Source organism: Desmodus rotundus, chromosome 11 (assembly GCF_022682495.2).
Source record: "Desmodus rotundus isolate HL8 chromosome 11, HLdesRot8A.1, whole genome shotgun sequence".
NCBI classification, from domain to species: domain Eukaryota; kingdom Metazoa; phylum Chordata; class Mammalia; order Chiroptera; family Phyllostomidae; genus Desmodus; species Desmodus rotundus.
This window is the reverse complement of record NC_071397.1, coordinates 67,696,161-67,718,161: the sequence shown is the minus strand read 5'-3', so window position 1 is coordinate 67,718,161 and position 22,001 is coordinate 67,696,161. Positions and strand designations below refer to the sequence as shown.

The following is a 22,001-nucleotide window of genomic DNA, read 5'->3' as shown; positions in this document are numbered from 1 at the left end:
AGTTGGCATTGCTTTCAGTAGCACTTCTGATTCTATGGATTTGAATAACAATGAAAACGAATAGCAGCTACCATTTACTGAGCCTGTGTGTCCGTCAGAAACCATCGTGCTGAATATTTTATGAGCATTATCTCAACTAATCCTCACAAAAACCCTTTGTGGGGTTACTAAGTCCACTTTGCAGATGAGAAGACATTTAACTAGTCACACGGTTAATGTGGTTAGAAACACAGACTTGTCTGACTTTGTAGTAAGTGTTTGAAATTGTTATGTGTTTTTCCTTTGAAATCATAGTTTAGGTTAGTCCTGTTTCATATTTTAACAAGAACAATCACTTCAATGCTGTTATATAAAGGAAAGTTTTTGTTTTGGGGGCCATGCCTTTCCTAGGAGAACTCAAGATTAGCTCATGTCATCCTGATACTTCTCTCTCCCTGCTTTACCCTATCTGGTCTCATGTTCTTAAGTGCAGGGAGCCCAAGGAAAACTATATGGGAGTTTCTCTAGGGCAAGCTACTTAACACTGAAGCATGTGTCAAAGACAAGCAGTTCGTTCCATTTCCAGGACTCACTAGTCAATTCTTGGCAGTTGTTCACATCAGGATGCGAGAGACCCACTGCTATGCCACAAAGTTATCTTCCATTGAAAGATCAACGTGCTCTCGGAGGGCTTCCTCTGCTAGCTCACCGTCCAAGTGCCTCTAACATCCTAGGCAAATGAGTGCTCGGCTTTCTGTGAAAACACATCTTATACCATCTTCAGGCATATTTCCTAGCTGAACGTTCTTTGGGAAGCAGAGTTCAAGTGAATATTATGAATTGTAGAGAAATCTAGACAGTTAGTAATGAGTTAAAACCAATATATGTCTGGGGAGACAAGAAGGCAAATAGTAGATATATATTACTCCCAAGATTCAAGAAATCTTGCTACTTTGTAACATAAAATATGGAAACAATTTTATTTTCCATAGAGGTCATATGTAAAGCATTAATAAGCCAAAGTACACAGAGTTAAATAACAAATCTAGATAAACAAACTGCCCACGAAGCTTGTATTTGCTTCAGTGTGTTTAAAGATGCTTGAAGGCTGTAAATCTTTGACCCTCATTCTGACTATTGATTGGTAAGAACACCACCCTTGTTTTTAACTAATAAAAACAATGGTTTCTCTTTACTTTAGAGCAGGTATCATATTGGGAAGTTAATTTTTCACCTTTGTAAATGTGCTTCTCTCCCAATTCTTGGAGACTCTAAGACATCTATTTTAAGAAAAGATGTGAAGTCACCACATTACACTGAGACATCTTGGTTTTGACCTTCTCTTCACCTTTGGTTTCCTTCAACATTAGGGTTGAAATTAATCACATCAGCAATACAGAAAAAGTGCCACTTCAAAGCATTAACATATTTTTCCTTTCCCTGTTATTTAAATGCATTTTTCAAGGGAGGAAGCCAAGAATTAAATTTCTGGAAAAAGAAATGAGAATTCTATTAAAACTTAAATTATTAGCTAAAATAATTATTTTAAAAAGAGATCCAAATTCAGATTCTCATTAAAGAAAACAACTTCCTAAAACTAATATGTTATATGTTGATTATATCCCAATAAAAATGAAACCACGAAATTAAATTTCTTAATTATGTACTGTCATTGAACACATTGAAGGAGCTTACAGGCTATTTTTAATAGTAGATTCTAGAAAAACAATGCTGATGTCATCATGAAAATAGTTCCACAAAAGCAGGATTTATAAAAATCTCAGCTTGACATTCTTACCAACCTCTTCCAATACCTTATAGATCTTCACAATCATATGAGTTTGTCATGTTTTATCAACAAACCACTATAATCATTAAAGTTTAAAAGCCTCCAAAGTATCTTTCTAAACTCATTCTGGCTCTTCAAGTTCCACCACATCTTTTTATCCTGTGCCTCCTTACCTGCTGGATTCCTGTCTGAACACTTGTCCTGCCTGCTCACCCTTCCCCCCAAAACTCCCTTCCCTAGCATCACCTGTTTCCCACTTCTTCTTTCCTTCTCAGTAGGTCCCTTCTCCCAGGAAGTTTCCTGACCTGCTCTCCTGACACCATCTGTCTTGTACACCTCTCCATGAGCTCAACTGTTGTTATATGATTTCTCTGAGCAGCCCTCACCTCTTTTCACAATTTCAATTAATCATTTCTTTACTGTTACCAATTGTGTAAATGCTTAGTTTAATGTCTGCTTTATTTACATTTAGAGAGAGGGGAAGGGAGGGAGAAAGAGAGGGAGAGAAACATCCATGTGCGGTTGCTTCTTGCATACCCACTACTGGGGACCTGGCCTGCAACCCAGGCATGTGCCCTGACTGGGAATCAAACCAGTGACCCTTTGGTTTGCAGACCAGCACTCAATCCACTGAGCCACACCAGCCAGGGCTATTGTCAGTTCTTCTTATCACCAGTGTGAGCTGACAAATTTGTTAAGATATGAGATAAACAGAGTTGTCTGTTAGAATCTTCAACACATTAACTCCTTAACAGAACCTAACCAAGCCTAAGAATGCTACCAAGACATTTCATTAAAAATACTCAATAAATAAAAATTAAGTCTTGAGATAAAATAATGAGATAAAATTTTAATAGGAAAAAGAATCTAGAAGCATATATACATATATTATACATACACACATATGATATACATATATATATATATTCAAAGCTTCCCATGCTATTGAATGGACAAAGAGGCTTTTACTAGAACCTTCTAACATAAAAAGTAAAATGGTCAAACTAGTAAGTGGTCAATTTTATCCTCATAAACATCTGCATTAATATGATTGAATTATAGATATTAGAAGAGAGATTTGGGGGAAAATCAGAGATCTCTCCAACTGGATTAGATTCTACAAAATAAAACTACATAAATCTTTTGCTTGTTCTGAAGTAGACTATTTTTATAATGGAAAGCATTTCTATCATAGAATTATGTAGCCAAGTTCAATAGAAATTAAGCACTAATAAGATTCTGATGTTAGAAAACTAATTGAAAAACTTTTTACCAAAGAGAACAGAAATAAGACCTCATTTGGTAGTAAAATATCTCAGAATTAGTGAATAGATCGTTTAGTGGTGTCTACTTACAACTACTGATCTTTTCTAGCCATTGCTAATGCCTATAATCAAGGGGTAACTGAAATTTATTTTCTTTTCATTTAATCAGTGTGCTTTTGTAACAGACAGGCTGTGTTCTCTGCCATTTACAAACTCGAGGATTTAATTTAGATTTCAATAATTGAATGAGATAGTACAATAATCTTTTATATAAATTCATCATTTCTTATCTTTCCCAAAGCACAAAATGTCCTGTATGCCTTTAACCACTATTGTTTACCTTTCTGGGAGGTTTTCTGTTTAAATTTCTGCAACTAACCTAGGATTGTAAATTTACCTTCACAATACAGTGTGAACAGTTTACTGCACCAGACCTTATAAGAGATCATAGCCATTATTTTGAGACTTGTAAGATTAATTTTACTCTTTGTCATATGGAAATCTGAGTGACTGAACTATTTCTTTCCAGGGAGTTTGGAAAAACCACTCTCATTTAACTTCCTGCTTTTTTGAAATGTTAGAGCTCTGGATTTGGGTTTCAGAATTTGTTTATCTCTAAGGGTTTCCTTCCTTCCTTCCTTCCTTCCTTCCTTCCTTCCTTCCTTCCTTCCTTCCTTCCTTCCTCCCCTTCCATCCTTCTTTTTTCTTCCTTCCTTCCTTTTTTCTTCCTTCCGTCCTTTTTTCTTTCTTTCTCTCTTTCTCTTTTTTTTTGGGGGGGGGTGGCAATGTACTACCTGGGCTGACTTTCAAGAATTGGCATATTCTTTGCCCTATTTTTTGTTAAGTGCATTTGTGTGAGCATTGATTCAGTGGTTCTCTAGTTTATTGTTTATCCACTTTTTCTGAAGAAGAGGAAAACATGTCATTGAGGATATAGTGATATATTCAAAGCAGCTGTGCTCAGAGCGACTAAATGAAGACCTTATCCACTGAGTGCTCCAGGGGCTAATTCAAGTAGAGAGAACTGGGTATTGCCCCTCACTGGTCAGGGTAGCACAGTCACAAATCTCACTTAGGAACTTCTTGTCTCAGGGTCCCATTAGAAGGGCCCACCCACTGCTGTCCACTGCAGCACTCTCACAACTCTGCTTTTTTCTAGATCTCCTTCACTTTCTCTGACTTTGTAGCCTTACTCCTCTACCTGCTTGTTGCTCTAGGTTGTGTGTGTTTCACAGTCATAGTTCCTGAAGAGCTTATCTGATTGGGGTAGATACCATTTACAAAAGAATATCACTACTGGGCAAAATTTCAGGACAATCATCTCTCAGCCTACTGGTCTACCTCCATTTCTTCAATGTGTTATTAGCTTTTGAGCTGGACAATCCTTCATTGTGCAAATCTGTCCCTCATATCACAAGTTATTCACATCCTTAGTCCTGACACTGTATGCCAGTGCACCTCCTCCCATTAGACATTATTGCAATGACAAATATCCCCCTTTTTCTTTCCAAAATGGGCTATGACATGCAGGACCTTGAGAGTCTCACGGGCCCTTCTCTCTCAAAGAAGAACCAAAGATAAAGCTTTTATATCACAACTGTAATTAAAATTTAGTTTAAATGACTTTTTGTAATAACTTTCTAACCTGAAAACATACTTGGGAACACATAACTGACCAGAGCCCTAACTTCTTTTGGTTCAACCCTGACTAAAGAAAGTAGAATAAACCAGATCTCTTCTAATCTGTGATGTTATGTTAATAATGTAGTTGACTTTTATTTTTTCTTGAAGTTGTTACTAGACAGGTTTAGTCTCTGAATTATATTAAATAAAATAATAAAGAACTTGCATGACTCCACTTCAAAAAGACAAACAATTCAATTCAAAAATGGGCCAAGGAACTGAACAGACACTTCTCCAAGGAGGACATACAGATGGCCAACAGACATATGAAAAGATGCTCAGCATCACTAGCCATCACAAAGATGCAAATTAAAACCACAATGAGATACCACTTCACACTGGTGAGAATGGCCATCATAAACAAATCAACAAACAACAAGTGCTGGTGAGGATGTGGAGAAAAGGGAACCATAGTTCACTGTTGGTGGGAATGCAGACTGGTGTAGCCACTGTGGAAAACAGTATGGAATTTCCTCAGAAAACTAAAAAATGGAACTGCCTTTGGACCCAGCAATTCTACTGCTGGAATTATATCCTTAGAAACCTGAAATACCAATTCATAAGAACATATGCACCCCAATGTCACAGCAGCACAATTTATAATAGCCAAGTGCTGGAACAACATAAGTGCCCATCAGTAAATGAATGGATCAAAAAATTATGGTACATTTACACAATGGAATACTACTCAGCAGAAAGAAAGAAGGAGCTCCTACCCTTTGCAACAGCATGAATGGAACTGGAGAGTATTATGCTAAGTGAAATAAGCCAGGTGGTGAAAGACAAATACCATATGATCTCACCTTTAAGTGCAACCTAATCAACAAAACAGACAAGCAAACAAAATACAACCAAAGACATAGAAATTAAGAAAAATCTGAAAGTAATCAGAGGGGAGAGGGGAGAGGATATTGGGGAGGGAGAGAAGAAGGGTTTTCAGGAACAACTCTACAGGACTCATGGACAAAAGCAAGTGGGAGGTGGAATCAGGAGATGGCTGGGGTTGAGGGGAGTGGTGGTGGGAAAATGCAGACAACTGTAATTGAACAAGAATAAAAATAATTTTTTGAAAAAAGAATACTAAGAAGAGCAGAAAATGCCTTGAATATCCAAACTTTAGATTTATGAAGGAAACGATTCTTAAATGATGAGTGTGGCTGAAAGGGGAGAGGTATGAAATGTCTGAAGCTCCTTCTAAGTAAAATTAAAGCTGCTGTCACCTTTAATTCATACATGGGTGGCACTGCCTCCAGGGGTGTTTGGAAATATGGGAGAAAATTTTGGTCTTCACAAGGCCAGAGGCGGTGGGAGTGCTTTTCGTGTTTGTGGGCCAGGGCTACTAAATCTTGTGTGATATGCACAATAGTTTTATGGAACAAAGAACTGCCCTGCCTGAAAGCCAACAGGGCCTGCATTGAGAAACACTGTTATACATCTAATAGAGATGAACTCAAGTCTCACTGCCTGGGGAAAAGGGCAAGTTAGTCTTCTCAACTGTCAAAACTGAGCCAATGCACATGAAACCCAGAGACACCACTCACTTCTCTGTTCAGCTTCTCCCTGCTCCAGACCATTTTCCCTCATCTACAAAGGGAATGTCAATATAAGGTCAACTATTTGCACTGAAATGCTTTGCAAATAAGGTTAAGGAAAACTTCAGAGCTGCTGTTGACATATTCCTTTTTTTCCCCTTATATGTAGTCAGTCACCAATCCTTCAGTATATTCTTTGAAATGATGCTCATGCTTCTTTCTCTCTCCCCTCCCCATTCACTTTGCTTCCACATCGTCTTTGCACTTACCTGCTGGACTCTGCATAAGAGGAACCACCTCCCAAGCGGCCCATTCGCAGGCTAAGTCCTCTCCTATCCGTCCATCTCCTCCCTCCAACTGCTGCTCCATGTTCCCTAAACATCACTTTCCCCATATCGCTTTTCTGCTCAAAAGTCTTCAGGGAGCTTCTACTTTCTATCACATCACTCCTTCACCATCACATCAAAACTTACTAAAACTTAGGAAGTGAAATAGGAACAGTGCCCTTTTCTTCTTTGTGTTTTAATTTTCATCTTTTTCATCTTTGTATTTTCCAATGTGCCTGACACAAACTAGATGCTGAATATATATTTAATTACAATACAATGGAAATTCAGTTCTTAATTTTCAAGGCTTCCATCCAAACACTTGTTAAAACTGTTTTGTTTTCTACTTCAATCCTAGTCCTTATTCATTTCACTCTCCTTGTACTCTTACAATATTATCACAGCAAGGAATGGAACTCTTGGCTTACTTTTTGTCATGATTTATTACTGTTGCAAATTTTTTCTGCTCAATTAGTTTATAAACTACATACTATTGAGCACACTACTGAGCAAATGGCAGCAACACTCCAAGTCCACATTAATTGTTCATTGGTTGCTGAAAACAATCCTACAGTTTGTCTTTACCAAATTCCATCATGGTATATAATGGGTATTCAGGGCTTACAGATCCTTTCATAATGTACCCAAGGCTAATAGTATAACCAAATCCTTCATAAAAGTAATTTGATGCCTGGCATAAGGCTGTAGGAGAAGCTTGTAAAGTTGATAAAATGTTCCCACTATAGGCCATGAGTTTTACAACAGACATTTCAGCTAAGATACATGAAAAAGAAACAAGCTAGGTAGGTGGTATATCAAATTGTATTAATTTATATATAATAAATCCTTCACTTCTGAATTTGTCTTTGCTTCCAGATGATCCCTGAACACTCCTACAGTCTCCCTTTATAAACAAAGTACTCGATTAAAGACTACTTCCAATGTGTACAAGTCAAACAGCCTCCACATCATGACGTCTTTATACTTACATGCATGTATTTGATGTGCGAGTGTTTTTGAATTGATACTTTGGGTGAATGATATTTTGACCAACCAGCCTGACTCTTTAATTTGATATTCAGAGAGTTGCCCAGTATTCTTCAGAAACAGTCCCAGCCCTGAGAGCAAGCACACCTTGAAGAATATTTCCACACCTTATTCTGTTTATTTCTCATCCTTTTTAAATAGAGAGGGAAAGCATTTATAATGTCCTTTCAGTTACATAGAATTGGAATACTGCTATGTAACAGAAATCACCACACTAATGCACAGGAATGGAAAGTCAAGCAACTTTGGTTTGGGCTGCGTTGAATTAAGTCTTGACCTTGTAAACATTTCCATAGGAGGTAGAACATACACATTTGACTTTTTGTCAAATAAGGGGTAGTAACAATGAATCTGAGATCCTAATAAATTAAAGGTATTTTAAAGGCGTTAAATAAAATTTTCTCTTTTTTTAGAAACCAAAGACGAAACAACAGCACACGAATTTTCAATAAATTAGGAAGTGAAATATTAAATCTTCATAGTTGAAATATTTGCTTCTTCAAAGCTCCACTGGTTCCACTTGATACTATTTGAAGTGATGATTAATAATGAGATCGTGTTTTAAACAATTTGTGTGCAAGGTCAACTCTGCAATATCTCCATTCACTATGGGGGTTGTCCATCGTTTTGTCCCAGCGACTTGAAAAACAATGTCCCGACACTGCATATTTTATTCTTTTTACTCTGATGGGAGTCTCAGTGAATAGTATTTAGTGGTAGAGATTTTTAAAGTTTAACCCCCACCCAGCACTGTTGATTTAAGTGCCTCCAGCTGCTGTTCCCATAAACACAGTGTTGATGGGCGGTAAAGAGGACACCATGTCTCTCCCATTTGCTCCATGGGAGTCCAGGGCTTCTTGAGCTGGGTACTGATTGGAGCTTCCATACATACACTGGGATGAGGAGGAAGGAATCGAGGTTTGCATGCTGGATGCTGTAAGGGAAAAGACAATCAGTAATTGAAAACTAACATTTTCTTTTCTCTGCAAGTGCCACTCACTTTAGGCCTCTGTGTTTATTTTTGCATTTAGCACATGTATCTGTCCTAAATTTGAGTGCGTGTGGTTTCTGAAGCCATCCTCTTCTTCCATCTTCCCCCTTGCTATTCTTCCAGAATTTATTGCTTCTATACAGTTCACAATGAAACTCAACGTTAAACTTAAATTCACATAACTCTACCTCCAAAAGCTATACCCAATATACCTCCTCTTTCCATCTGCACCTGCACAGTCGTAGTTCAAACCAGGGTCTTCTTATCTGGACCAACACAGCAACCATCTAATTAGTCTTGTGACCTCACTTTTGCCCCACCCTCTCACCCTGCAGATAGAGCCAGGGTAATCTTGCTGAATCTTAATCAGATTGTCACTTTTCTCAAATGTTACAATGACCTCCCATTACTCAGAACAAAATCCAGCCTCCTTGCCCTGGTTCATAACAGGCACCTGTGTGAATTCAGGTACCTTCTGATTCGTTCCACTCTCTTCTTTATCCACCTTGCTCAAAACATACCGGCCTCTTTTCGGCGCAGTGAACTTTCCAACCGTGTTCCCGTTTCAGAGGCTATGCGCTTGCTGTTTCTTCTGCCTCGAACTCCATCAGATCTCCATGTCATGTACCTCCTTGGCCCTCAGCTTCCAACTCCAGTGTTCTCACCTCAGGTTTCCTTTCCAACTACCTAACCTAGAAGCAGCTCCTCCATTACTATCTGTCATTTTACTCTACTCAATTGACGTCAGAGTACCTGAAATTATCCTTTCAATGCATTTGCTTGTATATTCATTGCTTTATCTCCCTTTACTGAGATGTAAACTTCTTACAGGCAGGAACTCCGGCCTGATCACTACTATATCCCCACACCTAGAACGAAGTTTGGCACAGAGTAGGTTCTTAAAAAAATCACACTAATTGGCTCACTAACACTACACTTCTTGCATTTATGGGTGCTGCCTTCTGGTTGTTGTTTTCCTTATTGTTCTAATTACCATCTACTCTGTCACCCAAAACCAGGATATATAACTAAGGAGACATAAGGTAGGTGCTAACTCCTCTGTGCAACTTACCCTCTTGCTCTGTTCTCTCTTTTCACCTGGGAGCCCTGTATGTAATTTACCTGTAAGCCAGGCCTGACACCTCAAGCTTAGAATCCATCTGACACCTAAGCTATGTTCTGCCAAAGCTTCCACTATCTCTACAAGCAAACAGAACTAATAGTAACAATAGCAACATGGTACATTTTAGTCTCACAGTGAGGAAACTTCCTGAAGTGGAATTTTCTGCTTCATTAGAGTAACCTAGAAGCAATGACCATCTGCACATAGCACGAGATGAGCTGCCAGACTCTGCTCAGAGAGCATCTGTGATGGTCACCGGAAGGGCAGAAGTACTTCCTATTGAATTATTAGAAAAGCACACTGAGCGGGGAGAGAGAGAATTTATCTCATTTTCCTTTATGCTCCAGTTGGGTGTTAACGCCCTTTACTTATGCTGGTCTGAAATCAATTCCATCCGAAGGTTTCAACCATCTCATATAAACAAACATTAACATGCTGCTTTGATACTCACATGGATATACATTTGTCCTATGATACCTTATCAGTAATTTTAGCAACTTAATTTCTATGTGTGTCTTCTCTTTTTCAACTCTTATTTCTTGAGTTTCTACTATGTGGCAGACACTTTGCTGAGTGCCAGTGATGTATCTAGTTCAAGTTTCAGGATTTTCTTAGGTACAGCAACCTGGGTGGAAGAAGATGCTACAGGACTCCATGACAAATGCCCTGTTTTGCTCATTTTTACTTAAACTGTATGTTATAAAACACTAAAAATAGCTGTATGTTATAAAACACTAAACTGTATGTTTTAAAACACTAAAAATAGCAACTTTTCTACAGAGGGAACTAATCACATTTTACATGCAGTTGAGAAAATGCCTACCACAAGTCACCAATTCTTTTAACTTGGAACAGTTTTAGGTACTGATGGAGATTATGGGGTCCAAAGATACCTGTTGGCTCTGCCCCTGGGCCCATCCATGAACAAGATAGTAAGAAAAAGACATCATTACTGTTCTCATAAACCCCACAGTCTTTCAAACTGCCTTTGACAGGTTCTATTCATTTTTGTTTATATAGCGGATGCCAGCTATTCTTTTTGGAAATAATAATAGGTCTAGCAGTAGATTTTAGCAGTAGGGATATGCATTCTGAATAATAGCAAACTGTTAGTTACAGATACAAAAATATAATGTCAGATCCAAAGTGATAAATCAACTGAAGGTACATGAGTGGCCAGGCCACCTCAATGGTCACCCTCCCAAGTAATACTGCATATCTGAGGTTAACAACTTTTTTAAATGTTTTCAAGAACTACTAAAATAATTTACCTACTACTGGAGTTCGACATGCAACTGAAGGTGATGTGTCTGCATAAAACGAGCTGGTCTGCTTTCTACTACTGTCATCTAAAATGTTAAGTGGATCGTGGATGTCACTGTAGGGAGGCAATGAGCGAACAGTGCTGATGACAGAAACATGTTGGTTCACCATTGATCCAAGTCTATGAGACTCTGGGTAGTTCATGTTGCTTCCATAGTATCCTGCAACAGAGAATGTCAAGAATGGACTGTGAACTTATTACAAAGACTCTTTCAGGAAGGTAAAAGTGGACAAGATGATAGGTTAGAGCCTAAAAATATACTGTAAATATTACATTCACATCTATATTTACTATACAGTTGGATTTCTACTTAGTAAATGGAATGGTTCACTATGCTGTAATTTCGTTTGTTTTTGAAAAACATACATGAGTTATCCTGTTCTTAATTTTTAAAGGCTACATCTCTCTAATTTAATTTCCCTTATCTAAATTACCAAGATCTTCTATGAATGAAAAAAAGTACTATTAGCCTCTCACAAAGATTACCCTGCTTGTCAAATACCAATTTTATTTATAGATTCATGTTTCTGAAGGAAGGGCAGGCCTACACTTAAGAGAGAAGCGTCAACACAGCCTACACATAGAACTAAATTTGGTGCCTGAAGAAGTCCACAGGTCTCTCTAACTCCTTAACTTCCAGTATTTTATCAGCCTAACAGAGGTCATAATTTGGGTCCTAGTCATTCAGATCTTCTGCTAAGTGTCTGGAAAAAAATATTCACTAAAAAAATATTTTCAAAGGACAGAACATTCTTCTTTGGGGCTACTAAGGTTGGTCTCAAATGTCGTTTGACATCATATATTTTCATCACATGTGGCACGTAAAAAGACAACTTTAATAAAGCCACAGAATTAGGGGTATGTTTGTTCGCAGCAGAAATGAACCCCAAATTCCAAACTTCTGTGATCTCCAGAAAGTCTGCATGGGACGACATGCTACTCAGCAGGGGTGGAACTCCATGTCTGATTTGTTTTATCACCAACTCAAAGCCAGGAAAATATTTTACAAATTTTTCATACCATTCGGTGAATTTGGAGGTAATGTTGCTCCTTGGCAGCTGGAAGCCCCTGTGGTACTCAGGAAATTGAAGCTTCCTGTATTTAAAAACTGCATACTGTGTACATCCTGACTGTGTGGGGATGGTCCATAGCTGGAAGGCGGCCGAGAGTTATATGGAGACCCAGCACAGCTACCACTGAAGAAGTCTCTAGAAAGCTGCTGTTCACTCCAGGCCACGCAGCGACCATGCTCAGGGCGATGAGGATAGAGTCCTGACGGGGGGTGAGGTTGTGCCCTGAACACAGTCTGATAGTTAGTGTTGGTCCCGTAAAAGTCGTGGCTGGCTTGAGGAAGAGCAGGATAAATGGGCTCTGGGTACGTTGAGCAGTGTGGCGGGGCTGACAGCACTGGACCCACACTTGGGGGTCTCCCTGCCATTGGACCCTGGTTAATGACACTTCCTCTACTCGCCATGGCTGGAGAAATGGGTGGTGTCATCAGATGACCGGCACCCTGGGAGAGCTCCATCTGACCTGGGGAAAAAATTATCATAGCATTCACTAAGTGGTATACTAAAAGATACAGGCCACTTCTTTAAAAATTAGTCAAAAGATTTATTATTGTACCTTTCCCTAACTTGTTTCATTCCTGTTCTCCCCAAACCACAAAACTGGGGGACACTAAAAATTTAGGTTTAAAAACATCATCACAATACATGTATATTCCATGGCAGTGGAGACTTTTGGAGTTAGTGACTGAGGAAGAAAGTCTAAGATGGCTTCGTGCTCCCATGGGTGTAGAGATGGTTAGAGCTCAAGCGTGGGAGGGCAGATGGGTCTGCTGTTCTCATTTCTCTACAATTAACAAGCAAGCTGAACGTGACCTGGTTTGATGTTTAAGGTAAAAATGGGCAATAAAGTCAGAATGACCACAGTTTTAAAGCAGCCAGTTCAAAATACCATGCAAAAACCATGGATGATCCATGAGTTATGGATGCCACCAACTTCCCGTTGGTGGAATTCAGCCCTTGAACTATTAGGCTCTTCCAAGTTTAAAATTCTGTGTGTCCAATGAAGTAATGTATGTAAAAGGATTTCAAAGAAGATATAAAGCAGTAAGCAGACTGAAGAAATTATCTAGCAGCTAGTTCAAGCCACTAAACATTCAGACTGACCCAAAGGGGACCTCAGACCTACCTATGAGGAAAATCATAATGGTTGTGCAAAAAGGGCTGTATCCACTTTTTAGTGAAGGGGAAATAAGTCTCCTCAAAACTCCAAAATAAATAGCAGCCCTTTTGGGTTTTATGCAAACCTAATGAAGATAACTAATTATTTGCACTTCTGGTATAACTAAGAGAGCGTGCCAAAGAATGATACCTATGTTAACAATGGTATTGCTAAGTTTGAATAACAAATGCTGAAAGTCATAAAAATTTTACAAACCGTTATTATAAGTCAGTTAAGGTAAACCTCTTTTAATACTTGGAATGCCTGGTGGTTACCAACTTTAAGAAAACGAAGGAAGAGTTTCCTGTGATACCAAAGCCTAAGTGGTTTTCTTGGTTGTTGCTCAGCGTACCTGTGAGTGGCATGTTGTCTGTATTTCCAGCAGGGAATGGGTGCAGGGCAGAGGTTAAGCTTCCAGGTTGACTGGAAGACAGAGGAAGATAGGGTGTTTCCACATGGCTCTCGTTCTTCACAGTGTCACTGGAGGCAGTGCTCGCCTTATTACGGTTTGCCAAAAAGCATGAACTTGGAGAAGCAGTGAAGGCAGCTTTACTTGCATCTGGAAGGATTTTTTTTAATGGGAAAATTAACATCACTCCCATATTCCTGGTGGAGAAGGCCAAGTAAAAGAAACTGCAAATGTTTTAGGGTTGTATCAGAAATCTGGAACGTCATGAGAAATGATTTCCATGGGGAACAGGCTGGCAGCTCTTTGCTCTTGGCTGTGGTCTGGTTTTAGTTAACTGTATACTTGTGAATAAAGGTGCATCTTGAGAAGCACTAAAAATAATCCACTCTGGCATGAACAGTCTTCAAAACACATCACATCCCAAGGAGATGCGTTCCTTTCTTCTCTAAACTACTAGAAAACTTATTTCTACACCATTTATAAGGTGTAGATTAATCCAGTTAATTTTTGGATTATAGACACCTCTTCCATTTTATCTGACTTCTCAAAAGTTAAAAATATTTTGTATCTCTCAGAGTTTCCAGAGAGATACTTTGAATACTCAGTAGAAAAGAACAGTCCACAGAAAAGAAAAGATAGTGCTTTATTAGTGTTAGTATACCATGTTAGCAGTGACATGTTTGGAGTAAACTCTGAGACAGTTATAAACCCACTAAACAAATCCTTGAACTTAGGTTTAAGCAAAGAAATATTCAAAACAAGATATAAATTTTAAATTACCTGAATTTTTCATATACTTGTCCAATAGATTCTGTAACTCCTGCTCTTTGTCATTATTAAACTGGGTCTCCATGGCCAGGAGAATGTATTCATCCAGAAGCATTCGGATCAAATGGAAAGAACCTTGTTTGTGGGTGGGGAATGGGTGAAGGGCATTGTGAGATGAAATAAGGGGGAGAAAGAGAAGAGAAAGAAGGAGAAGTCGAGTTATCTTGGTGACCATCTCGCAATACTTTACAAGGAGTGCCTGAAATAAACAAATACTTGTTGGACTTTAAATGACCTTCTAAGACCAACATGCTTAACCTAGGTCTCTAATCTTTCTGTGTACCGCCTGCCCAACTCACTGTGTGTACTGTCCTGCCAGCTCTTTGGCAACTAATTACATCAAAGGAAAATACGGATGAAAGTGAGACATGCTTTATGCTTTAAGAGGGCACGCATTGGAGTGTGATAAGCTTCAACCTGGGGAGAATAAGCCCTATTCTACTCTATTTCTGTTTACTTTGTACTAAATAATTAGACAATGGCCAACATGGTCTGGAAAAAGTATCAAGTAAGAAGACGTCTTTACAGCCTAAAACAAAGTACCTCTTTGATTTGGAGGGAAAAATAAAGCAAAAGAGTAATTTTCATGTAGAAGCTGTTCCGGAAAACCTTAACCTTCTTTAACTGTTCAATAGATTTTCAACAGAAGTCTTTTTTCATAAAAAAAAAAAGTCAGGCTTCAATGTTGTATATTTTAAGAAACCTTAACTGTAAGCAGGAAAATTCAAATAATAGACTCAATACACTTTGTTCATCCCTCAATAGAAGTGAACTGATTTTATTTAATTCCGCTGAAAACTAAATAAAAACAACTTAGTTAACTGTAATCTATTTTGTACTGTGAAGATTTCTCAGGATGCGATTACGAAATTCAGGAGTACTGTCCATGAGATAGCTTTACAACAATAAACTAAAAGTCCCAGAAAATCTTTTTAAGACAAGAAGGTATTTAATTTTTGAAAAAGCTAACTTGACCCAATTTGATTCACAAGTCACATAGCAGGAAAGGTGATTCAGAAACACAAGAGCATGTCTTCTAAGCTGTTCTTTTAACTCCTGAAATGCAGCTCTGTGGGTTCCCAAACAGGTGCCAAAATTTGCCATATCGCAACGCATAGTGCCTTGGGAACATAATGTATCATAATTCTTTATTTACTTGTTTAATAAAACAGTTATCCAGCACTGATGGAATGGGATGATAATAGCTATTAATTATTAAGTGTTTACTGAGTGCTACGCCCCTCCTTCTATGATAAGCAGAGAGCCTGGGTAGAGCCTGCGCCACCAAGAGGTGTTAGGGTTGACCTCTGCCTGTGAACTGCCTCTAAAACCCAGGTTCATAACTGCCAGTCTCTACTGCTCAATACCCAGACATGGTTTGAGAAGTGACAATGTCGCATGTTTAAAAATTGATGGGAAGTGTGACTGGGGACAAATGATGTCATTCGCTTCAGAAGAGTTTTCTAAAGCACATAGCATACCAAAGCTGGACGCATTGTTCAAGGTGAGATTATGCATTACTCGAGCACCGAAAAAGCTCCACTTCAGCAGAAAGTCTTGAGCCCTCTTCTTCAATGATTTCCCATTTTGTTTGCTGGTCTGAAAAGTGAAAGAATAAAGTGGAACTATAAAGACCTGTCATCTCCTTACTACATGCACCCTACACAAGAGCAGGAGGTAGGCCACCGGTCTGACGGGACGCAGGACAGGGAACGCCATTTGTTTCACGGGATTTGATTTTAGTTTGTCTTCATGGTCATTTTTAAGGTTAATAGGTCTTTATTCTGTATTGTTTCGTTACATAATAGAACAGGACAACAAAATGAAATAATTTACAAAATATTTTATCCCTTAATTTTATTTTGACAAAACAGAAGGTGAAGCATGAAGGAAGGGTTATATATTTCTGTGAATGATTAACTCTGACTTCTCTGGTCCTGAATGATAATCTGTTTTCCTTCCAGGAGAAAAGAAAGTCCCCACGCTATAACTAGTTTCCTTGATATGGAAGGGCTAACACCGACTAATGATGGATATATTTGTTCTTATTGTCTCATTCCATGATGGATGACTTCAAGGTTAACTGAAAGAGTTGAAGAAACCCCACAGAAAACACAAAATACTGAGCTCTTTGAATTAAAAAAATGTAAATACTTAAAACCATATTTTCTGCCAGCATTTATGGAACTGGGCTTTTCATAAAACGGCTAGAATCTTCCCAGTTTCTAAGTTTAACTTTCACTACTGATGTTATTCAGCCATAACTCTATTAACTGATGGGGAAGGCATACAGTAGTCCCCATTTATCCAAGGGGGACACATTCAAAGGTTCACAGTGCATGCTTGAAACTGCAGTTAATACCAAACCATTTATATGCTATGTTTTTTCCTACAAATATATACCTATGAGAAATTTTAATTTATAAATTAAACAGTAAGAGATTAACAGTAATAAAATAGAACAATTATAACAATAAACTGTAATAAGTTATGTGAATGTTGTCTTTCTCTCTCTCTCCTCTCCCTCTCTCTCTCAAAAAATCTTATTGTTTTGTATTCACACTTCCACTTAAAGGAAGCCTCTCTTTGGCACATATGCATTGCCAGCGTCTCTGCTCTTGCACTTTGGGACCATCATTAAGTACACTAAGGGTGACTTGAACACAAGCTCTGTGGTACAGACAGTCAGTCTGATAACCCAGTCTGCTACGGTCAGAGAGCATGTACAGTGTGGATTCTTGGGACAATGGAAGAGTCACATCCTGTCAGGATGGAGTAGGAGGTTGAGAGATTTTGTCACACTGCTCAGTGCAGAATTTAAAACTTGTGAATTGTTTATTTCTGGAATTTTTCATTAATATTTTCAGACCACTGTTGACCAGAAGTAACTGAAACCATGAAAAGTGAAACTGCAGTTAAGGGAGGACCACTGTAGTGTCTGCCGTGCAGTCCTTTGACAAGAAAGGATAAATAGAATTGAATGGGTGCCGTGGTCTTGGATCTGGCATATTCCTAATTTTGGTATTTGGGCTGCCTTATTTTTAGGGCTTCAAAACTCTTCAAAGCATTTTTACACACAGCCTGTCATCCCAAACCCAGCAGTAAGAAATTACAACCAGATTAGCATTTATTACTAACGAAAATATAATGACTCTGTCATTGAAAAGTACCTTAATAACTCTCTGCTCCACTACAGTATCCAACCATTCAATGAAAGCCTCCACGGTGGCGTTTTTCTTTAGGAGATCTTTCAGTTCCTGGAACACTGTGATAGAGTCATCTACCATATATAAAAGGAAAAAAAGCAGAATATTGCACTTGACTTTGAACCCAAGAGAAAACCTAAAACTAGAAATCATTAATAGTATTATTATACAATAAAAAGGAAAGGCAGTAGATTGAGTTAGATGTGTTAAAGGAATTCATTTCATATCCTGAGAACAGTAAAAATATTCTTGGTACTTTACTCTTCAAAATTTTGATCATAAGTGTATCTTGGTATATATTGAAATATAGGTTTTGATATTATGTAAGTATATGATACTAGAGATGGGTCAGTTGTCAATATAGTTGATTACTCATTTTGAATCCAATGCTTTCATTAAATGGAATGACTTACTTGAAAGCTAAAGGATGAGCTAAGGTTATTGATTTCCTGCTTAATGAAATATTGTTTATCTTTAACAAAACTTGAATTTTGCACTGAAGAATTTGAACCATTTATGTGAATATCTTGTAACATGTAAAATTTAAAGGACCAGTTTAAGACTATCACTTTACTAAAGAGTTCAAGGTTTACTGAATCCCAAAGGATACTAGAATTTTATGGTAAGAAACAGAAAGCAGGGCTGTGGTTGGACCATCCCCAGACCCCAATTCATCATTGGTGCTATAGCCTGTACAGAACTACATTTTTTTTTGTCTTTTCAGAGAGAAAGGAAGGGAGAAAGAGTGGGTTACTATCCCTTGGAAACTGGGCCTGGTTGTCACACCTACGGGCATGGTAATTTCTCAGGGGGTCCAAACCTGATCGTGGACTTTCTGCTTTGAAAAACAGTATTGTGCAGAGATACCATTTTGAAATGCACCATATGACGCCAGGAGTGTTAAACACATGGAGAGGTGTATGCTTATAATGTAGAACTGGAAGAAAACTAACAAGACTCAAGACCATTTTGATTATTTTTAGGTTATTTCTCTTTTGGTGACATCTAGGCTATACAATTATGGATGACTTATTTTCCTCTTAATATTTTCTGAATTTTCCATGTTTTCCGCAATGAGTAAATGTCGCTGTTTAAAATAGAGAACACTTTTTTAAAAATGTGAAATGTTTCTATAAACCAGGTTTCTCCAACAGATAGGGTCTTTGTAGTCTAGGGAGAGAACATTTGGCAATGTTTGGCAACATTTGTGGGTTGTCAAACTGGAGGGAAATTGCTAATGGTATCTAGTGTGTAGATGGCAAGGATGCTGCTAAACACCCCATAATGCAGAGGACAGCCCCCCAACAAAGAGTTATCCAGTCCAAGATGTCAATAGTGCTGAAGCTGGGAAGCCCTGCTCGGGCAAAGAGAGAAGACTCACGTTCAGTGTAGATGTCGGAGTCTGTGTCGGTGCTGCCCGAAATGGTGAGAAGAGCCTGCGATCCAATGCTGTTCAGGTCAACCTTCTCAATGTCCGACACCATAGAATTCACGACATGCTGGTCAAAGAGAGCTGGTCTGGCAATCTGTACAGAAAAAGGTTTTTAAAAACACTAAACTATGTCACTGATAGTCTATCTAAAAGGTTTTAGCTTCTAGAATATTTCCTTCGGGGAAAGTCATAAATGTTTCATTTTACATTTTCAAAGATTTTATTTATTTATTTTTAGAGAGAGGAAGAGAGAGAGAAAGTGAGGGAGAGAAGTATCATGTGAGAAACATCGATAAGGTAGGCAGCCTCTCGCACATGCCCCAACCAGGAATCGAACCTACAACCCAGGCATGTGCCCTGACTGGGAATCAAACCAGCAACCTTACGCTTTGTGGAACGACACTCATCCAACTGAGTCAGTACAGTCAGGGCAGTGTTTTCTTATTTTAAAACTAAAATGCAATAACTGAGACTCGTGATCATCTCTGTAAAAGGTCTGAAAAGTATTTTAGACCTAGAAAATGAATTTTTTTAATTCAAGGTTATAAAACAAGAATTTTGTAATACAGTTTCTTATCTGGAATTATTCCAAGCTAGTCTTTTAAAATTTAGGGAGCTAGAAACCTTCTTAAAACAAATGATCACTTGAGAGAAGGGAAAGTATACTTCACAATATGCAAACATGTAGTCAAATTTAAGGATGGGGTGGAGGGACTGGGCAAAAAAAGAAAAAAAGAAAGGAAAAAACTCATGGACAGAGACCACAGTGTGGTGACTGCCAGAGGGAATTGGGAGTGGTGGGGAGCGGAGGAGGGTGTAGGGCAGATAAATAGTGACGGACAGAAACTTGACTTGGGGTGGTGAACACACAATACAGTGTGCACGTGATGTGTTGTGGGATTGTGCACCCAAAACCTGTATAATTTTGTTCACCAGTGTCACCCCAGTAAATTCAATACAAAGAAAAAAAGAATATACCACAAAAATATCACTTTTTTCATCTCTATTTAAGAGAGCCCAATTAGAAGGTACTTTTTAAAATGTGTTGGTTTTGTGGGTTTCAAAATATTAAACATCATATGGGCTCATTTCTTTCAAACTTAATTTTTATCATTTGGATTCATGTGGCTAATAAAAGTTCTACATTTCATATTGCATTCAGAATTGTGTTTTTACTTTTATTCTGAAGTGGGTTTAAATCAATAACAAAGTGGCAAAGTTAGTGCAGGGTACAGCTGTCCCCAGTGTCCACTCTTGTGGAACCCACCGCTATGAAGGCCCAAGTTCCATATCTTCTCCATCCAGCTTCTCCTATTATCCTCTCACATAACCATTGTCCATTAGCCAAATCAGAAAACTACCCTTGGTGTGATAGTATTAACTATGCTGTAGAAATAATTCTAAGTTCATCAGTTTTTCCACTAATGGCCTTTCTCTGTTCTAAGATCTCACAATGCACTTTATTGTCTATTCAGTCTCCAGTCTCTGGAATTTCCTCAGTCTTTGCTATAAGAAGGTTCATGTTTGAGTTGGAGACTCAAACACACTCGGCTTACTAACGTACCTGAGCAAGATGTAAGAAAGACGTTTGTCGTTTCAGAGAAGATACAAATCTTCGCACAATGGGTATTTTCTTGTCAGTCAGAGCTTCTGGCAAGTTTTCCAAAGATGAAACAACCCACTGTTCCCAATTTTTAGCAAAATTTCGTATGTCTGCTAGTAAACTACAAAAAAAACCAAAGCCCACAATATGTTAAATGCTAAGTTGTTCAAAATGCATTAAATACATGTAGTTTGATGGAAGCATACGGTTATTGTGTGATTCCAAGTGCATGACTTTTGAAGTCAGCCTTGGTCTGTCATTAATTATCTTGCTAAATAGACTCAATCACTTCAAGCTCCAATTTCCTCATCTGTTAAATGGGAACAAGAACAGTATCCATGTTATAAGATTACTATGAGGATTATATGAAATAACTCAAGGGAAGTGCTTAGGTTAAAGCCTGTCATGCACAGTGTTCAATAAATAATTATTATCAATATTAACTCACGACTCAATCATTTTCTATAAAATATTTCTGGGAAAATGTAAGTGTGCACTTGACTTTTGCACATCTTAGCTTCTTGAGAGCCCATCACGTGGGAACCGTAACATAATTTCAGGTATTTAATATTAATTCCCAGGAACATGTTCTTCTACTCCAAATATAACTGTGGGATAAATTATCAAAAATGTGCTGATTAGAGGAATCTGCTTTAAAATTGCAAATGTTAGCGGGTCGGCTTCAGCTCAAGCGGTTATTTTGTCATGTCAGTCACTACAATTGCAAATGTTGGTTGTGTTTAAACTATGAGAACACATATAATTTTAAAAGTCAGTTAATTATGTACCTTTTACAGCTCAGTAAAAGAGATTTAAATATATTTGACGTGGTATGTAAGTTGAGGACAGAGACGTGGCACAGGAAAAAGAGTAGGCAGTTTGGAGTTAAACAGACTTTGATTAAAATATAGGCTCAGCTTCTTACTAATAAGCTGCCTGTAGATAAATACCTAAGCAAGTAAATTACATAAATATAAAATAATAAATAAGGTAACTTCTTTCTGCTCCTGGGTTCCTCATTTGTGAATTTAGGATCATAATGGCTATTTGGAATTTTGGTCAAAAAGCTCTAATTGGTAAGGAATTGGTTCAGTATAGTGTTGTTCAGATGCTATGCAACCATTTAAAGAGATAATGTTGAGCTACATGGTTGATATGAAAACATTTTCACAGTATACTGCCATGGTATGTATACTATGGTTTCACTTTATAAAATGTACATATTTACAGTTATT

At 38.1% G+C, this 22,001-nt stretch overlaps 1 protein-coding gene across 1 annotated transcript in view; it reads right to left on the bottom strand.

Annotated features, from left to right (window-relative positions):
* Positions 1–7,742: 7,742 nt before the first annotated feature.
* RFX6 (regulatory factor X6) overlaps positions 7,743–22,001 on the bottom strand; it is a 52,365-nt gene continuing 38,106 nt past the window's right edge. Inside the window, exons 11-19 of the mRNA XM_024552155.3 lie at positions 20,728–20,887; positions 19,113–19,257; positions 17,696–17,805; positions 16,007–16,124; positions 14,478–14,600; positions 13,641–13,847; positions 12,080–12,592; positions 11,007–11,219; positions 7,743–8,555 (exon numbers count right to left, since the gene is read on the bottom strand). Coding sequence (XP_024407923.2) covers positions 8,380–8,555; positions 11,007–11,219; positions 12,080–12,592; positions 13,641–13,847; positions 14,478–14,600; positions 16,007–16,124; positions 17,696–17,805; positions 19,113–19,257; positions 20,728–20,887 — 1,765 coding nt within the window. The 3' untranslated portion in view covers positions 7,743–8,379. The remainder of the gene's footprint in view (positions 8,556–11,006; positions 11,220–12,079; positions 12,593–13,640; positions 13,848–14,477; positions 14,601–16,006; positions 16,125–17,695; positions 17,806–19,112; positions 19,258–20,727; positions 20,888–22,001) is intronic.